The 19,012-nt window shown below is 45.0% G+C and overlaps 1 protein-coding gene across 1 annotated transcript; it reads left to right on the top strand.

Moving 5' to 3' along the window:
* Positions 1-1,753: 1,753 nt before the first annotated feature.
* On the top strand, positions 1,754-15,271 carry KNSTRN (kinetochore localized astrin (SPAG5) binding protein). The gene is given in 10 exon segments (XM_060294461.1): positions 1,754-2,614; positions 2,617-2,746; positions 2,911-3,005; positions 6,063-6,192; positions 7,069-7,116; positions 9,634-9,739; positions 9,903-9,996; positions 11,024-11,079; positions 11,849-11,923; positions 12,858-15,271. Coding segments are annotated over 10 exon segments (942 nt in total). The 5' UTR covers positions 1,754-2,538; the 3' UTR covers positions 12,990-15,271.
* Positions 15,272-19,012: the final 3,741 nt, after the last annotated feature.

Raw genomic sequence — 19,012 nt, 5'->3', positions numbered from 1 at the left:
TCTTGCTTGCCCTTTCAGTTATTTTCAATGGTTTATCACTCCCTTTTTCAGCAGTTTACCACTTCCTTCTTCCTAGCTTCTAAGACACCACTCTTTATTTATTTATTTATTATTTTTTTAAGATGTTGGGGGTAGGAGTTTATTAACTAATTAATTTATTTTTGCTGTGTTGGGCCTTCGTTTCTGTGCGAGGGCTTTCTCTAGTTGTGGCAAGCGAGGGCCACTCTTCATCGTGGTGCGCGGACCTCTCACTATCGCAGCCTCTCCCGTTGCGGAGCACAGGCTCCAGACGCGCAGGCTCAGTAGTTGTGGCTCACGGGCCTAGTCGCTCCGGGGCATGTGGAATCCTCCCAGACCAGGGCTCGAACCCGTGTCCCCTGCATTAGCAGGCAGATTCTCAACCACTGCGCCACCAGGGAAGCCCCTCTTTATTTTCTTCTCACCTCTCTGACACCTCTTTATCAGATGTCTTGGCTGGCACCTTCTAATCACTGCAGCTTCTAAGTACTGCCATCCCTGTCCTTGGTCCTAAGGCTCTCTGTACACTTCTTCCCTGGTGATCTCATCCAATATCATAGCTTTAAATACATATGTATACCCATGACTCCCAAGAGTATATCTCCAACCCAGACTCTCCTCTGGGCTCAAGGCTTGTATTTCCAACTGCCTACTTGACAGCTCCACTTGAATGTCTCAAAGGCATTTCAGGTTTGCCGTGTTCAGAACTGAAATCTAAATCTCTCCCCAACACAAAATAATGACTCTATCCACACAATTATTCAAGCCTGGGAGTCATCCTTAAGATCTCCCTCCCCCTTATTCCTCCTTCCTCCACATACAGTCTAGCACTAAGTCCTGAGATTCTGCCCTCAAAAGCTGTCTTAAATGTGTCCGCCTCTTTCCATCTCCACTACCACCACCACCATCCTGGCCAAGCCCCCATCATCTCTCACTTGAACGATGAGAGTAGCCTCCCAACTGTCTCTCTAATTCTGCTCTTGCTCTCCTTCAATCCATTCTCCTTGGAGTAGCCAGAGTGAACATTTTAAAATATAAATTGGGGAATTCCTGGCAGTCCAGTGGTTAGGACTTGGCGCTCCCACTGCCAGGGCCTCGGGTTCGATCCCTGGTTGGGAACTAAGATCACACAAGCTGTGCAGTGTGGCCTATATATATATATATATATATATATATATATATATATATATATAAATTGAATGACACTCTCCTGCTCTAATACTTCAGTGATTTCTAATTACCCTTAAGAATAAAAATCTAAAAAAAAGAGAAAAAATCTCATTACGTTTGGACTACAAATCTCTTTACCTTTGGCCTACAAAGAATGCCATTTGACTTATTTCTCCAGCTTTATCAGTACCATTCGCCTCCCATCTTTCAGTCCCTCTAGGAAAAGCCCATTCCTACCTTGGGATTTTGCATTGCTCTCCTCTTCCCCATTGCTCATCTGATTAACTCCTACTCATTTTTGTCAGTCAAACATCACTTAAGATGTCTTCCCTGGTACTTCCCTGGTGGCACAGTGGTTAAGAATCTGCCTGCCAATGCAGGGGACACGGGTTTGATCCCTGGTCCACATGTCTCGGAGCAACTAAGCCTGTGTGCTACAACTACTGAGCCCGCATGCCATGACTACTGAAGCCCGCGCACCTAGAGCCCGTGCTCCACAACAAGAGAAGCCCCCGCAATGAGAAGCCCACACACCTCAAGGAAGAGTAGCCCCTACTCGCTACAACTAGAGAAAGCCCACGTGCAGCAGCGAAGACCCAACGCAGCCAAAAAAAAATGACTCTGCAATTTAAACTAGGTTTCCCTGCTTTTCTCTCATAGCACATTGTACTTTCCCTTCATAGTTTTACTATAGTTGATGAATATATATTTATTTGGGTTTTTTCCAGCTTAACTGAGATACAGTTGACAAGTTTGTGTGACTATTTGTTTGCTGTTTCCTGGATTGTAAACTCCAAGAGGGCAGAACCCAGGTTAGTGTTGATACTTGCTGCCCTCATCCCATCTGCCCACTTAGAATTGTGGTCTGGCACATAGCAGGTGCTCAATAAATATTTGTTGAGCGAAATGAATTAGTGCACTGCTTAAGAACCCTGCCCTGTTCCCTAGGAGTAGCTTTGAATCTCCGCTTAAATTCTGGATAAGTGTTATTAAAGTTAGGACTGAGGGTAGGTGTTGCAGGTATTTCAGCTCACAGACCCTCTCCAAACCTCACCTGCCACTCTCCACCCTGTAACGTGTAGTTTCCTGCCCATCCCTCTCTGTGTTCCTGGCTATCCGGTATCATGCACCATCCCTAACAATCATAGACCAAATAAAGAGAAAGATTGTGACATGGACTCTAAACGTGACCGCGTTTGCGTCCCAAGGCCGGAATAAGACGCCAATGACTCATAGCTCCGTTTAGGCCGGCAAAGCGCATCACTCCCCTCCCCCGCCCAGACCTGAGGGATTCCACAACCACCGCCAGGAAGCTCGCGCTCTTGCCTCGATTCGGATCTTCCGTACAGCATGGCAGCCCCCGAAGGCGTCGCCCACGGCCGTGCATTCCGTACAACATGGCCGCCTACAGAGAGCGCATCGCAGCCCTCCCGCCCGGCCACCGGAAGTTTCCGTTTGAAACCCGGGCGGCAGACCCGGTCTGCGGTACGGCAGTTATTGCCGAGCATCTTTCGAACCAGAGCGACGAGGCCTGCGGGCAGGAGCAGCAGGCGTCTGGGTTCGGCTCTCCCGGGGCGGGAGACTGGGCTGGATGTGGGAGGCCGATGGGATGGGCTGAGAATGGAGGATTTTCTCTCTCCCGAGTCGCGCTCTTCTGGGGCCCTCCGCCTGGCTCGGGCACCCTGGCTCACTCCTGGGTAACATTCGCCTTGTACCTTCCAGGCCCCAGCCGTGCCGCCTCGTTACGATGACCAACGTGGTCAAGACAGTGTACACCCTGCAGCCCCCCTCTGTGCTGAGCAGCGGCCTGTCCGCAGGTGGGTGTCCACGCCCCCCCTGCCCCCGGGCATTGCGAACTGGCCCCGGGTGGTCAAGCCAGGAGTATGGGGGATCAAATCGGTGGCTGGGAGTGGAGGGCTCCGGCAAGGGAGGGGGTTCTATCGGCTCTGACATCCTGCTCTAACTCCCCTAGAACCGGGCTGTCTAGGCTTGTGATGGGAGTTAGGGGAAGGGCCACGTGGTGGGAATTTAGACTTGACCCATACCCCTGCTCCCCCAAACCGAACTCTGCTGCATTCACCAAGTAGATTTAAGTTGTTGATTATTCTACAATATTATTCCCATTAAGGTAGGAATCCCTTTTTAAACATTTACCTGTTTTATTTCCAGACGAGCTATCTGGAAGGACTGGGTTTATTGTCAGGGAGAAGAGGAGAGAGTCATATGAAAAGCAGGATACTTAGGGAGCACTAGGGTTCACACTGTGTCTGGTTCACATTTGTAACGGCACAGTGTCTCTTATATAGTACATTCTCAGTAAACATTTGTTGAGTGAAGTGAGAGAGAAGGGTCAGGCCTAACTAGTATTCGAGAATCTTGGGAGAAGAGAGATGGTTAAAAGTAATGATTGGGACTTCCCTGGCGGTTCAGTGGTTAGGACTCCGCACCTTCACTGCCAAGGGCCTGGGTTCCATCCCTGGTCGGGGAACTAAGATCCCACAAGATGCCCTGCATGGTCAAAAACTAAAAAATTAAATAAATAAATAAATAAATAAATAAAATAAAAGCAGTGTTTGATTGCTTTGCCATTTGCTTTGTGTTACTGGGCTTGCGGCTGAAAGTCATCCCCTAATGTCTGCAGTTGCTGAGCTGCCTAATCTAGAGATTATAGCACAGAATAGGCTTCAAACATCAGAACCTGTGGTAGGAGATTTTGAAGCAGCTATTTAAGATCCCTTCCCAGATGACTCCATGCAGTTGACTGATGGGCAGTAGCAGGATTGACCTTTGAAGTAAATAGGCTTTACTTCAAAGGCTTCAAAGGGTTCTGTTTGTCCTATGTTGCTTCAGAACACCTGAGTGGCAATTCTGGCATCAGCAACACCTAGGAGTTGATGGAGGAAATGGAGCCGGTCTTAGCTGCCTTTCCCTTAGAAAGCAGTCTCTCGTTCAGTGGGGAGCGACTGGCATCTCCCCAGCCGAGTTGGAAGTTTTCATCTCTTTGCTTTTTTCCTTGTCCCAGCTTTATGATCATATGTAACTTCAATAGTTTAACATTTTTAGGCTGCCTCTCAGGATTTTAGATTTTAGGCATGGGTTGTTTGTTTTTTAGTTTTTTGATATATAGGTAACATTCAAAATAAATAAATATCCAAAGTGGGGAAACGATATACGGTGAAAAACAAGTCTTCCCTTCCTTGACACCAGCCATCCAATTCCCTCCTTCGCGTCTCTCATTTTAAGGAGATAGTCTTTGTTAAATCCTGCTAAATTTTTCCTATGATGCAGTCCTTAGGATCTAACAAATATGGGTTATTGAAACCAATTCCAGTCAATGAAGAGTGTTAATTTTGATCAATTTGCTATGGACACCTTTTTGCATGAGATAGATTTCTTATTGTGTGTAACTTATTAATACTTGAGAGAGGAGAAGGTAAATTCATGCACTCAAAGTTACCTTTTACTTCCAACAGAGACCTCAGAAAGAACCTTTTTAATACTTGTTTTGTGGGTAAGAGGGGAAAATAGGATGTAAGTGCCGATTGAGTGTACCTATAAATGAAGTAATTTGTTAGCCTGAGAAATCATATTTATTCCAAACTGTTGTGCAGCTAGAGTCATCAAAATAAATCTTTATCAAACACAAAGTTTCCTAATCCCTGTGATCCAGTGCTTTGTACCTCATTTCTTCAGCTTGATTTAATTGTTATGGCTCTTAATTTAGGTCAAGCTTAAAGGAGCCGTTTTACAATGAACAAAGTGAAAGTTAGTATAAACTAGAAGAATCCTGTGCATGTGCTGGGGGTGCGTGCTTAACTCCAGAACAAGTTACTTGAATTTGCTATCGAATGTAAGTGGTAGAAAGATTCGATAGAGGCTGTGTGGTAGAGGTCTGGCATAAGGGCTAGGGGGGAAATGCTCTCCTCTGGTGAAGAAGAATGTCATGTCAGGGCCATTTCTCTGGTTATCTGGCAGTAGCCTAGCAGGATCGGAACAGAATACCAAACAGGGAACCTAACGAGCCTCTAAACTTAACGATGGATAAACAGTTTAAAAGGGCTGGTGGTAGGGGCTTCCCTGGTGGCGCAGTGGTTGAGAGTCCGCCTGCCGATGCAGGGGACACGGGTTTATGCCCCGGTCCGGGAAGATCTCACATGCCGAGGAGTGGCTAGGCCCGTAAGCCATGGCCACTGAGCCTGCGCGTCCGGAGCCTCTGCTCTGCAACGGGAGAGGCCACAACAGTGAGAGGCCCGCATACCACAAAAAAAAAAAAAAAAAAAAGGGCTGGTGGTAAAGGCAGTCAGCATGGAAGAGGGAAAGAAGAATAGAGGAGCTAGTTTAGAGATGGTCTGTGAAATAACTCATGAAACTGTGACGTGTTTCATTTATTCAATAAGTAGGTTTTGAACCTCTGTTAATATGCCAGATACTCTCCTAGATTCTGGGGCACAAAGATGTCTCTTAGAGTACTAGTTAGGGAGCCAGTCTCGTCAAAATAACTAAGCAACTGCCGAAACTCGAAGCAGCTTGAGTGTAGCCTTAGGAGAGCGGGCAGAGTGCTTAGGAGCTGAACGACATAGTTCCTTTCAACTGCTGTGTGACGAAGGACTCAGCTGTGTTCTGCCTTGCTGACGGCCACACTGCCTCTCATCCTCTTTGCTGTATGAATCTCCACTTTCACATCTATACCCTCTGGCCATTCAGTTTGCTGTATCAGCAAGCTTTTGGCTACCCTCAAACACACTGTACTGTCACATTTAAAGAATTTTGGTTTCTATTCCCAATTGGTCTAGAGGTCTTATTCTTCCGAATTTATAGAGTTGCACTGTTGGGTCATGATGCGTGGGATTCCACCCTCTTGTTTTCCTTTGCAGATGCACAAGCTCGAGCCACTTCTAAGAGCCTATTACCTGTTAGGTCCAAAGAAGTCGATGTTTCCCGACCTCACTTAGGAGATTCAGAAAATGATGTTACAAAAATCATCAAACCAAGACGAGACAATGGGTGAGAGTCAGAGCATCGGTATCCAATTAGAACATTGGGCTAGAAATTGCTCAGTACCAAGAATTAGGGCTTTTGAGGGCACAGGGTATCTGAAGGATTGGCCTGTAGTCAGTGGCCTATAGCAGTGCAGCGTTGCTGACCTGTTTGTCAGAACCCTCTGTGTTGATCAGGTCAGAAGAGGCACAGCCAGGGTTACAATAAGAGATATTCTTTCCTCTCTCAGCATTTGCTCTGAGTGTACAAATAGCAGCAGTGCAGTCAAACCAGCCTTAAGCGGTAGTCGTGGCGGGTGGGGCCTAGTTGTTAGCCTAGGTTGCTGCTCTGAGCAGTCCAGCCCAGTGTAGTGTGCATGTGTGTCCCTCCACCCGGTGTTCAGCTCCCGTGTGAGTGAGGCTGACATGAAGTAGCCACACTGTCTTGAGCCGAAGCAGGTCTGTCAGGTTGTTGAGGTGGTCAGGAGGGGAGCCCGTGCCCTATTCATAAGCTCTTTTCAATCGTCTGGGCTGACACACAAGTGCATGGGCCCTCAGAGCTTCTCAAGCTTGTGCTGTCTGGGATTTGCCTGGCAGTCCAGTGGTTAAGACTCTGTGCTTCCACTGCAGGGGGCACGGGGTTCGATCCCTGGTCAGGGAACTAAACTCCCACATGCTGCACACGGCCTGGCCAAAAATACAAAAAAAAAAAAAAAGTAATAACAGTACCGTGATTCTCTGATTGATTTCTTTGTTGTTGTTATTGTTTTAATTGAGGTATAGTTGACATACAACATTGTGTTAGTTTCAGGTGTACAACATAATGATTTGATATTTGTATATATTGCAAAATGATCACCGCAGTAAGTCTAGTTAACATCCTGATTTGTTTTTGCTTCTCTAGGCAGCTGAGAGCTACAGACACTGCCACCAGGAGGAACATCAGGAAGAGGTGAGCGTCAGGGTAGATGAAACCTGGCCACCGTTTTAGGGTAGTGGAGCTCAATCCTGGTTGTACATCAGAATCACTCACAGGACTTGTTTTACTGTGTTGGAGTCTGATGCCACCCCAGAAATCTAGATGGGATTTTCAGGGCTGAGGCACAGCCAATTTTGAGAACCATTGTCAGGGCAAGAATCAGTGATGCTACCATCTTGAGTACCAGACAAGAGTTTGGGGGCTCCATGCCAGGACCACTGCCCGAACCTAGCTATGGCCCATCGGCAGGAGCGGGAAGCCCTCAGGATGGGAGAGCCTGCGTGTGGTTAGTGAGTTCGAGATGAGTGTTCTGCTGCCGCTGCTGCTGCTGTTGAAATTCTGGAGAAGGATCCATCTTTCTCTGCTTGAGACTTGCTTGGACATTTTGCAATCCTGCAGACAGAAATAACATGAGCTGAAAAGTTTGTAGACATAGGTTTTAATTCCACATCTGTTATTTGGGCATGACTTAAAAGTTCTGAAGACAAAATACTATCAAGGACTCAGAACTTTGAAAAGGCTTAATATTGATGATGATAATGGCTATTACTTTTTTTGATTTTTTGCATTTTATTTATTTTTTTATACAGCAGATTCTTATTAGTTATCTATTTTATATATATTAGTGTATGTATGTCAAACCCAATCTCCCAATTCATCACAGCACCACCACCACCACCACTTTTCCCCCTTGGTGTCCATACGTTTGTTCTCTACATCTGTGTCTCTATTTCTGCCCTGCAAACTGGTACCATTTTTCTAGGTTCCACATATATGCATTAATATACAATATTTGTTTCTCTCTTTTTGACTTAATTCACTCTGTATGACAGTCTCTAGATCCACCCACGTCTCTACAAATGACCCAAGTTCGTTCCTTTTTATGGCTGAGTAATATTCCATTGTATATATGTACCACATCTTCTTTATCCATTCGTCTGTTGATGAGCATTTAGGTTGCTTCCATGACCTGGCTATTGTAAACAGTGCTGCATTGAACACTGGGGTGCATGTGTCTTTTTGAATTATGGTTTTCTCTGGGTATATACCCAGTAGTGGGATTGCTGGGTCATATGGTAATTCTATTTTTAGTTTTGTAAGGAACCTCCATACTGTTCTCCATAGTGGCTGTATCAATTTACATTCCCACCAACAGTGCAAGAGGGTCCCCTTTTCTCCACACCCTCTCCAGCATTTGTTGTTTGTAGATTTTCTGATGATGCCCATTCTGACTGGTGTGAAGTGATACCTCATTGTAGTTTTGATTTGCGTTTCTCTAATAATTAGTGATGTTGAGCAGCTTTTCATGTGCTTCTTGGCCATCTGTATGTCTTCTTTGGAGACATGTCTATTTAGGTCTTCTGCCCATTTTTTGATTGAGTTGTTTGTTTTTTTGATATTGAGCTGCATGAGCTGTTTATATATTTTGGAGATTAATCCTTTGTCCGTTGATTTGTTTGCACATATTTTCTCCCATTCTGAGCTTGTCTTTTCGTCTTGTTTGTAGTTTCCTTTGCTTTGCAAAAGCTTTTAAGTTTCATTAGGTCCCATTTGTTTATTTTTGTTTTTATTTCCATTACTCTAGGAGGTGGATCAAAAAAGATCTTGCTGTGATTTATGTCAAAGAGTGTTCTTCCTATGTTTTCCTCTAAGAGTTTTATAGTGTCCGGTCTTACATTTAGGTCTCTAATACATTTTGAGTCGATTTTTGTGTATGGTGTTATGGAGTGTTCTAATTTCATTCTTTTACATGTAGCTGTGCAGTTTTCCCAGCACCACTTTCTGAAGAGACTGTCTTTTCTCCATTATATGTCCTTGCCTCCTTTGTCGTAGATTAGTTGACCATAGGTGCGTGGGTTTATCTCTGGGCTTTCTATCCTGTTCCATTGATCTATATTTCTGTTTTTGTGCCAGTACCGTATTGTCTTGATTACTGTAGCTTTGTATTATAGTCTGAAGTCAGGGAGTCTGATTCCTCCAGCTCAGTTTTTTTCCCTCAAGACTGCTTGGGCTATGGCTATTACTTATTAAAAGTTTTGTGTCAGTAGCTGTGCTAAGAATTGTACATGTATTCTCTCTTATCCTTCATGGTAATATTATGAAATGTGTGTATTAATTCTAGAAATGAGGAAACAGCCTCAGAGAGGTTACACAACTCCCTGAAAGTCATATACCACTATGTGATGATGCCAGGATTCAAACCAACCGGACTCCATAGCCCATACTCTTTTTTTTTTTTTTTTTTGTGGTACGCGGGCCTCTCACTGTTGAGGCCTCTCCCGTTGCGGAGCACAGGCTCCAGACGCGCAGGCTCAGCGGCCATGGCTCATGGGCCCAGCCGCTCCGTGGCATGTGGGATCTTCGGGACCAGGGCACGAACCCATGTCCCCTGCATGGGCAGGCGGACTCTCAACCACTGCGCCACCAGGGAAGCCCAGCCCATACTCTTAATCCCTCCACCACTTCATCTAAGTACGATTATCATTACAGCTATAAGCCACTGAGTAAAGAGAAATCAGAGGAAGAGCTCAAGGATAAGAACCAGCTCTTAGAGGCCGTCAACAAGCAGTTGCACCAGAAGTTGATTGAAACTCAGGTAAGCGATCCACCAGACCTGCCATCAGCTGCACTGGGTGATGCATGTGGAATCCTGAGGGACCACGCCAGGTGCCTGAGCGCAGGAGAAGATGCCAGGCTTGCGCTGTGGCTGCCCCTGAGGAATGGGGCAGGCCTTACCTGTCTGTATGGCACCCCTACAGGGAGAGCTGAAGGACTTGACCCAAAAAGTGGAGCTGCTGGAGAAGTTTCAGGACAGCTGTCTGGCAATTTTGGAGAGCAAGGGCCTCAACCCAGGTAAGAGATGGCACACAACTGCCTTCAAAGGAGTCAGTGCATGTGCCCCTTCCTGGGTGATTCTGGACTGTGCATCAGGGGTCTGGCATGGTGTCAGCTGACCCAGTCAGTGCAGGGGTTGCCTAGCAAAGCCCTGAAGATTTGGGGGAGCTCCACTCTGTTCTGTTGTGATGTTGACTTTGCCTGCCCAGCGGAGTTTCAGATGGTTGTGCAGAGAGGATTCTCTCTTTCTTATCTGAACACTTTATACCATTAGTTTGGTGCTGACAGGTATGATCTTGCAAATACATCAGAAATATTTTCTTTCTTTCAAGGGATATAGCATACAGGTAACCTTCACAGGTGGAGAGAGAGATAATACTGTTGAAAGGGTTCCTAAAGCTGGCTAGTTAGCAGAATCACGGTGTTTAAAATGTGATTCCTGTTCTGAGCCTGTCCCTAGAGGGCAGAGTCTGTCGCAGAGAGGAAGCGGAAGAAGGGGTTACCCCAGGACTGTAAGAGAGCCTGAATTGAGGAGCCTGAGAATGCCCCGGGAAGGAGCCCAGGCTTGTTTGAATGAAGGAGTGCTGACTTTGAATGCTGCCATTAACCTGTGCATTTTAGGATATATTCTTGATAGTCACCATATACGTTTTTGGATGATTTTAATTTCCTACGTGTATGCACTGTTTTTACCAAAAATAATAAAATTTTTTAAGGCCTGAAAAGCTTTTAAAAATAGTTTTGTGTATTGTTAACGAAACCAAAAAATACAGCCTATACATTTCTTTTGAACAAATTTTCCGCTGAGCTGAGGAGAAATCAGGACGAAGTTTTGGCCATATCCATACCTAGAGAGGAAGGGGAGATAAAATTCAGCTCTGGAGGGCAGGCGTGGGTGACCTTGCCAAGGTGAAAACTCAGGGGAGAGTGTTTTCAGATGCTTAGAGAAGTTTCCCTCGTGAATACTCCTGTGGAGGGATTTTAATTTTCTTTTAAGTTGCAGTTCCCTAGGCAAGGCTGACTTTGTTGTATTTACTGGTTTTAGGCAGTGAGACCCTGGCGGCACGGCAAGACTCCACCACGGATCACATGGACTCGATGGTGAGGGTGTGGGTGTGAGTGGGCGAAGGCCCCGTGAGCGTGAGGCCCTGCAGATCTAAGCAGGTCTCTGCCGTGTGCTCGGCAAAGCCCACGAAACAGCCTTCGGTTATCCAGGGTAGTGGAAGAGGGTGGTGGATGTGTACTCAAAGTAGCATATTTTACTTGGAAGGTGACTTTGTGCTTACAAATATGAGGGAGTCTAAGTTGAGAATGTACTAGTTTAAAACCCGTAGTAGGGTGGACCGTAGAGACAGCTTTCTGGTTTCTCTATTCTTTGCTTTACCAAATTTCTCCCCTTATTCCTTTGCTGAGAACTGTGTCTTACAAAGGTCCAGCCTGAATTAAATCTGTCTTCTCTTTGGTTCCCTCCCTGAAGTAGAGGGCAATCGTTTGCAATTAAAGCCTTTTGAGCTTCTGTGATCTATTCCCCAGGAAGATCAGTTGTCATCTTAGAATCCTAGAATCCTAGGTATGGAAGCCTTCCTCAGCTCCGCCAGGCGATTTGTCACCCCTTTAGTGGCTACTGCCTTTCGTTCATATTACCTGTGTAGCACAGAGCACGTGGAGGTGGGGTTCTCTGTCCATGCTGTGGACTCAGTTCTTCCAGGCCCACGAGAGAGCCCAGCACGTTTGCGGACACTCAGTCAGTGACTGAACAGATGGGATATTAGCAATCATCTAATTCAACTCCCATGAAGAGATTAGTTTATATGAAGAAAGTTCTCACATTTCAATAAAGATTTGTTACTACCTTGTACTTTTCTCTTAGCTGCTATTAGAAACTTTGCAAGATGAACTGAAGCTTTTTAACGAAACAGCCAAAAAGCAGATGGAGGAGTTACAGGTGAGAGGCAGACATCTCCGCAAGGCAAAATTACCATTTCCTACCACAATAGGTGGATCTGTGGAGGGCTCTTTCTTATTTATCTCTTTATTCATTTTTTTTTTTTTTGTGGTACGGGGGCCTCTCACTGTTGTGGCCTCTCCCGTTGTGGAGCACAGGCTCCGGACGCGCAGGCTCAGTGGCCATGGCTTACGGGCCCAGCCGCTCCACGGCATGTGGGATCTTCCCAGACCGGGGCACGAACCCGTGTCCCCTGCATCGGCAGGCGGACTTTCCAACCACTGCGCCACCAGGGAAGCCCTCTTTATTCATTTTTAATAAACTATTTTGTAATAATTTTAGATTGCAGAAAAGTTGTAAAGATAATGGAGAATTCAACTCCCCTAATATTAACATCTTACATTATCATGCTGTATTTGTCAATACTAAGAAACCAATATTGATGCCTTACTATTAACTAAATTCCAAGACTTTATTTGATTTCACCATTTTTTTCAACTAATTTTCTGTTCTAAAGACTCTTAGAAATGTTCACATCTGCAGGGCATGAGGCAGTGTGCAACACGCTAGGTGGCTCCAGGTTGACAGTTGACACCTGTGTGAAATCCATGCTGTAGAAACTTGATATCTCAGGGAAACCTGTAATAGGAAACCCCGATTCTTGGGTCTGGACCACTTTGGATTGCTTGGATGAACCATGGGATACTACACGGAATCCTAGAGGATTTCATTGCTCCAGTTGAGATAACAGACTCTGTAGTAGAGAGAGACAATTCCTAAAACCAACACAGATAAACAAACCTAAGATAGAAAAGACAATGTCTGTCAGTATCCCAAACAGAAGCATAATGTTCTGGTTATGGTATTGTCTTTCCTGTGAGTCAGAGTTTGGTGGTTTTTTGTTTTTTGTCTTTTTTAATGTCTTTCCATGCAGGCCTTAAAGGTAACGTTGAAGATAAAAGAAGAAGAGAGGGCCCAGTTCCTAGAACAACAGACCTTATGTAACAGTCAAGTAAATGATTTTACAACAGCCCTTGAGGAAATGGAGCAGCTATTAGAAATGTGATAAAAAGCATGTGGCCACATGGCTCCCTCTTGGGGATGAACTCTCAGAGGAAGCCCCTTAGGACATCTGCTTCTTGGCCATGACCTTCTAGGACTCACCATCCCCAGAATGAAAACAGTTTCTGCAGTTTATGCTGGAATGGCAATTCCTCCTTTAAGCAAGCATTCCCAGCCTTCAGATTGGCCAGCTCTCCTGAACCTCACAATACATAATTGAGGCCTACAACAGAGGGGGCCTGAAAGCTTGGATCAACCTCCTAGGCAACAGAGCAGCACAGAATTAGTATCAGGAGACTAAAGCAGCCACAGCCAGAGAAGCCAAAAGGTCACATTCAGACGTGTGGGAAGAAACAGTGGTGCACAGGTGCTTCACGGGAGACATCAGTGAGGAGCCCTGCGGTCCCCTCGTAACTTGGAACGCATTCTGTCCCATCCTGGTTGGGCTCTATAACCTCACTGTAAATTTACGAACTGGAAGTTACCTGAAATGGTTTAATAAATGGGGTGAAGGTATAGATAGCAATAACACCTATGAAACAATACACCTTGGAGCTTTTAATCTAAATCAGTTCTGTTTTTGTTTTTATAAAGTGTTACTTTTAAAATAAATATTTCTGTAACTATTCAGACTGCAACACTGGCAAATGAAAAGAGCCTTTTAACCTAAATACATCCACTGAATACTACTGAACTAATCTAGGTAACAAGTTCAAGCCTCCAGTTTCACCCAGAATATTTTTCTTCCACTCATTAGGTGCTCTGTAGCTAGTGCCCCCCCCACACCCCCCAACCCCATCTTCCAGGAACATTAACTAGTCTTCTGTGGTGGTCCCTGTTTGTAGCAGTGGGTGCCGCACTCCGTCCACCAGGTTTGTGTCACTAGCTGCCTGCACTCCTAAGTATGCGTGTATCTCTGCTCTTGCTTTGCACGGCCAATCCTGGACCTGGCCCCCTGGATCCTTAGTCAACTGAAGTCCACAGCAGCCACACCCCAGCCCTGCAACCGCCAGTCCACCAAAGGCACCGCCATATTTCATAGTCAAACTAGGCACACTTTGGCTTTGGCCATGTCCCATTTTTTTCTGCACCTCTCCCAATTTCTTCAGCAACTCCCCCTACTCTTCAGCATTATTGGGGCTGCCCAGAGCCACCCAATCAAGTCAGGTAACGTCCCACCCTAACTTATAGGGCTAAAATTCTTTTCCTTCATACACATGCAACATTCACACAGTTGGTTATGTCCCAAATATTTTGATAGGGAAACCCAGTTAAATAATTCTCACTGGTGACAAGGGCTGAATATTTTCTTCTACCCATTTTCAGGATGTTTATCGTTTAAAAGATTTTTACCCAAGTGAATTTGTAATTGGCATTTCTGGTCCCCCCAAAAGTTCTACTTCCTTCTTGGAAGGAAAGGGTGGGAAACTCAGCTGTGAGATCCTTTCCTCCCTGTCATGCCTCCCTAGTTAACTCCTAAGAATGGAACTCGCCCAACTCCTCCATTACTCATCTTGCCCAGTGTTGAGATCCTGTTTGCTCAAGGTCTGGCCTCACAGGGGCCTTCACCTCATGGTGCTGCTTTGCACCACCAGCCAGCATTTGTGCAGTCTTGCCTTTTCTTGTCTTCCCTCTGACCTCTGCTGCTCCATCTGCCTTTTGTATGTGTGGAGGTGTTGTGGTGCTTATTCTGATCTACAGCCTCAGTAAATTCCTGCATTACATGAACCAATGTGATCTGCACCCTCCACTTTGCTAGACGCTATAGGAAACTTTAATGTAGCATGACATTCTTAACCTCAGAAATGCTTACAGTACATGTGGTGAAACATTGCACAGGTGATATACAAGTTGAATAACAAAGGCAATAGTTTACTAAACAGTGGGTTGTGTGATATAGTTGTGTGCTATAGTAGTTAACTCTGAGCTAGTTCGGTTGGGGGAGGCTTGATCGAAGCGGTAAACTGGGGTTGAAGGAAGAGTAATATTTAGGGAGGCTAGCTAGAGGATTGAGAACTTTCCAGGTTGGTGAACACATGGAATTTGGGGACAGTAGCGCACTCAGAGAGGGCATGGAAGCTTCACGCCCTTTCCCCATGCATCTCTTCCATCTGGCTGTTCCTGAGTTATATCCTTTTCTAATAAACCAGATCTAGCAAATAAAATATTTCTCTGAGTCCGTGAGCCATTCTAGCAAATCAGTCAAACCCAAGGAGGGGATCGTTAGAACTTCCGAGGAGAAAATAAAATTATGAGAGACTGAAGAAAAAAAAAAAAAGTTGAGGGGCTATCCAGATGAGTCTTGAGGAACTCAGTAAGAACACTGGGCTTCTTCAGAAGGTTCAAGATGAGAGGGGAGGAATTCCCTGGTGGTCCAGTGGTTAGGACTCTGTGCTTCCACTGCAGGGGACATGGGTTCGATCCCTGGTCAGGGAACTAAGATCCCGCAGGTCATGTGGCACGGCCAAGATTTTTTTTTTTTTTTTTTTTTTTGCGGAGCACAGGCTCCGGACGCGCAGGCTCAGCGGCCATGGTTCACGGGCCCAGCTGCTCCGCGGCATGTGGGATCTTCCCGGACCGGGGCACGAACCCGTGTCCCCTGCATCGGCGGGCGGACTCTCAACCACTGCGCCACCAGGGAAGCCCGGCCAAGATATTTTTTAAAAAAAAAAGATGAGAGGGGATTATATCTGACACTTAACCGAGCACTTGCAATATGCCACATGTGATGTTTATGTGTGTTCCTCCTTATGTTCATTCTCATGTAATCCTCATTACAGTCACACAAGGTAAGCACTATTAACCCTTTTTATAGCTAAAGAAAAAGGCTCAGAGAAATTATACGAAATTAATCCATATAATTAATTAATGCAATTAGTTAATGAAATGAAGTGGATTTGCCCAAGGTCAAACAACAGGCAAGTACTGGAGAAAGATTTGAGCCAGGGAATAATGGGAGTGGAAAGTACATGGTGCTACTAGACGTTTTGAAGAAACTTAAATGCAAGCTAGGAGGTGTGGATTTTTATCATCCGGGCCAGAAGTTTACAAACTCTCTCAGTTCATGATGCTCCTGGTGTCTCAATATTTTATGACACACCAAAAGAAATACCTAAAAGTTCTAAATACCTAGAAGTTCTATTTTTAGTAGGTATTTGAAAAAATAATACAAATAAATCTAAAGAAAATATTTTTATTTTTAAATAACTACAATTATTTACTAATGGGATGTGGGGCACAGTTTAATTTCTCAAGCCTTGGAATCAAATTGGACACTACCACCTTCCTATCCTGTTTGACACTGAGAGGAACACAGCATGACCTAATGTTGAAACTGACCTACTTTGGGCTAGTACTTCACATGTTGTCTAACATGTCATGTATCACTGTGATTCCCCCAGAAGTTTATCCCGTGGCATCCCAGTGAGCTTGCTGTCTAGGGATGCCTTTCACAGTCTGAGAACCGTGAATCTAGGCAATAAGGAATCACTGATACATTTTGAGCAGATAATCACCATAATGAATGATTTAGAAAAAATGAAAGATGTGTGAAAGATGGATGGCTTGCAGGATCTTAGTTCCTGAGCCACTCCTTGGGCAGGCAGGAGGTCATGGGGCACCTTTTTTTCTTTCAGTTTTATTGAGATACAACTGACATAGCAGTGTATAAGTTTAAGGTTTACAGCATAATGATTTGACTTACATACATCATGAAATGATTATCACAACAAGTTTGTTATTTTGTTTTTGGCCATGCAACGTGGTTTGCAGAATCTTAGTTCCCCGACCGGGGATCAAACCTGGGCCCCCAGCAGTGGAAATGCAAAGTCCTAACCACAGGGAATTCCCATTAATTTACTGTTCTTTTTCTAGGTTCTTAAAATAGAAGATAAGGTAATTCCATTTCAATTTTTATCTTTTCCAGTATATGCATTTACAACTATAAATTGTCCCTCTAAGGGCCAGGTAGCAGCATCCCAAATTTTGCTATGTCCTATTCTGATTGTCTTTCTGTTCAAAATATGTTCTAATTTCCATTGTGATTTCTTCTTTCATCTGTGGATAATCTGGCTTCCTGCCTCATGACTCTCCCCAAACAATTTTTGATAAGGTGTGTGAAATGAAATTCACATTTTATGGCAAGACAAGAAAAATTTAAATATAAAAAAATTTCCTCTGCCCTTTAGCCTCCTGTCTCCCCTCTACTGTGCATTGTGTATCTGCATTTTGCCTCAACAAAACCTTCCCCGCTGGCAGAAATACCTGCTCATCCATAAACAGCAACATCCTCCTAGCAGGAACAAGGCAACGCCTTAAAAGACAACATTTCTTCCTGATCTTGTAAAGGGGTCACAACGACCCATCAGTTTGCACTTGCCGATCTGGATTGTGTAAACTGTCAGTGATACATCATCTAATGTACGGCTCTGTCTCACAAAACTTATGTAACTGTGTTTTGACTTCTAACAGGCAGAACAGTTCTTGGAACACAAATTTGAGGGTTACAGTACTCAGATTTGGCTCAAATAAAATTTTCCATTTCTTTCATAGATTGGCTATTGATTAATTTTTCATCGAAATATGCTTGGTGTAGTCAGCAGGATACCAGAGACAGCCACCAGAGGACACCTGGAAGATGCCTCAAACCGGCACTCAGTACCAGCATGGGTACTTTGAGCCTCACCAGCTTCTCAGCATCTCTCAGGTGTTCTGGTGAGTTCTCCTAATACCCAGATCTTGTTTTGTTTTTTTTTTTTTAATTTTTGTTATGATATGCTAGTATTTATTTATTTATTTTGCGGTACGCGGGCCTCTCACTGTTGTGGCCTCTCCCGCTGCGGAGCACAGGCTCCGGACGCGCAGGCTCAGCGGCCATGGCTCACGGGCCCAGCCGCTCCGCGGCATGTGGGACCCTCCCGGACCGGGGCACGAACCCGTGTCCCCCGCATCGGCAGGCGGACTCTCAACCACTGCGCCACCAGGGAAGCCCCTGAGATCTTGTTGTTTTGGTGATGATCCTGAAAATTTTATTTGGGCTGGTTTTTACTTGTCTTAAGGGGCACGTAGGAATTTCCTAGGCAGGGTCCTAGGGGGATCTGGACAGGAAGTCCAGGGAAACATAGGTAGCTGGTTTTTGTTAAGTTCGGCTTAAATCAAGGGAAAAAAAGGGGTAAATTGATATCAGGTCTTAACAGAACTTTTTTGTTAGTGAAATGAGAGACTGAGTTATTCAGCTCTGAAGAATAAAGGGACATTTTGCTCCTGGCCACAAGGCATCCTCAGGTGACTGAGGACCTTGCAGAAGTGTCTGAGGATCAATCCTTACTATGTGCAGTGGTCCTACAAGGGAACCCCACTACGACCATTAAGTAAATGCTGCTTATCTGTGGGGCGCAACAGAAGCTGATAACTTAGCACTCCCCGCACCCATGACAGTCTTAGATTGTCACAGGGAGAAACCGAGACACATAAGAGTCAAACCGACTGCTAGACTTAGAAGCAGTGCACATCCAGTCCACCACACTGTCCTCAGAAAATTGTTCAGATCATATCTCATACCTGAACCAGACTACCAAATTAATAATGGGAAATCATGCCTCACGGGCCAAACAGCTCCCGGATGAATAGCCACCTATGGGAACCCCAGCTGGGTTTATGTATAACACCCATGAAACTGACACTTGCAAGCGTTTAACTTCATGGGAAGGTCTGACCAAAAATCATTTGTCCCTGAGATGGCCAAAATGGGGCACTTTCGACTTACCTAAGTTGGTAAATTTTATTTGCACACTAAATTAGAAAAAGCCGGCTTAAGATCAAACAGCTAGAATGGAGACATTTTAATTGGTACCTGGAAGCCTCAAAACGAGAGAATGATAAAATGGCTTCATTGTGAGAGACAAATCAGAAATTATCAGAAATGGTGACTAGATTAGAAAAGACCTCAGAAGTCATCACTGCTTCTCCTCCTCTCTCTCCTCCTTTGGCTCCTTCGTATCCTCTTCTTTCTGAGCTCCCCTATGCTGA

The sequence above is a fragment of the Globicephala melas genome, chromosome 2 (assembly GCF_963455315.2).
Source record: "Globicephala melas chromosome 2, mGloMel1.2, whole genome shotgun sequence".
Lineage (NCBI taxonomy): Eukaryota > Metazoa > Chordata > Mammalia > Artiodactyla > Delphinidae > Globicephala > Globicephala melas.
This window is presented reverse-complemented; position numbering and strand designations above follow the sequence as displayed.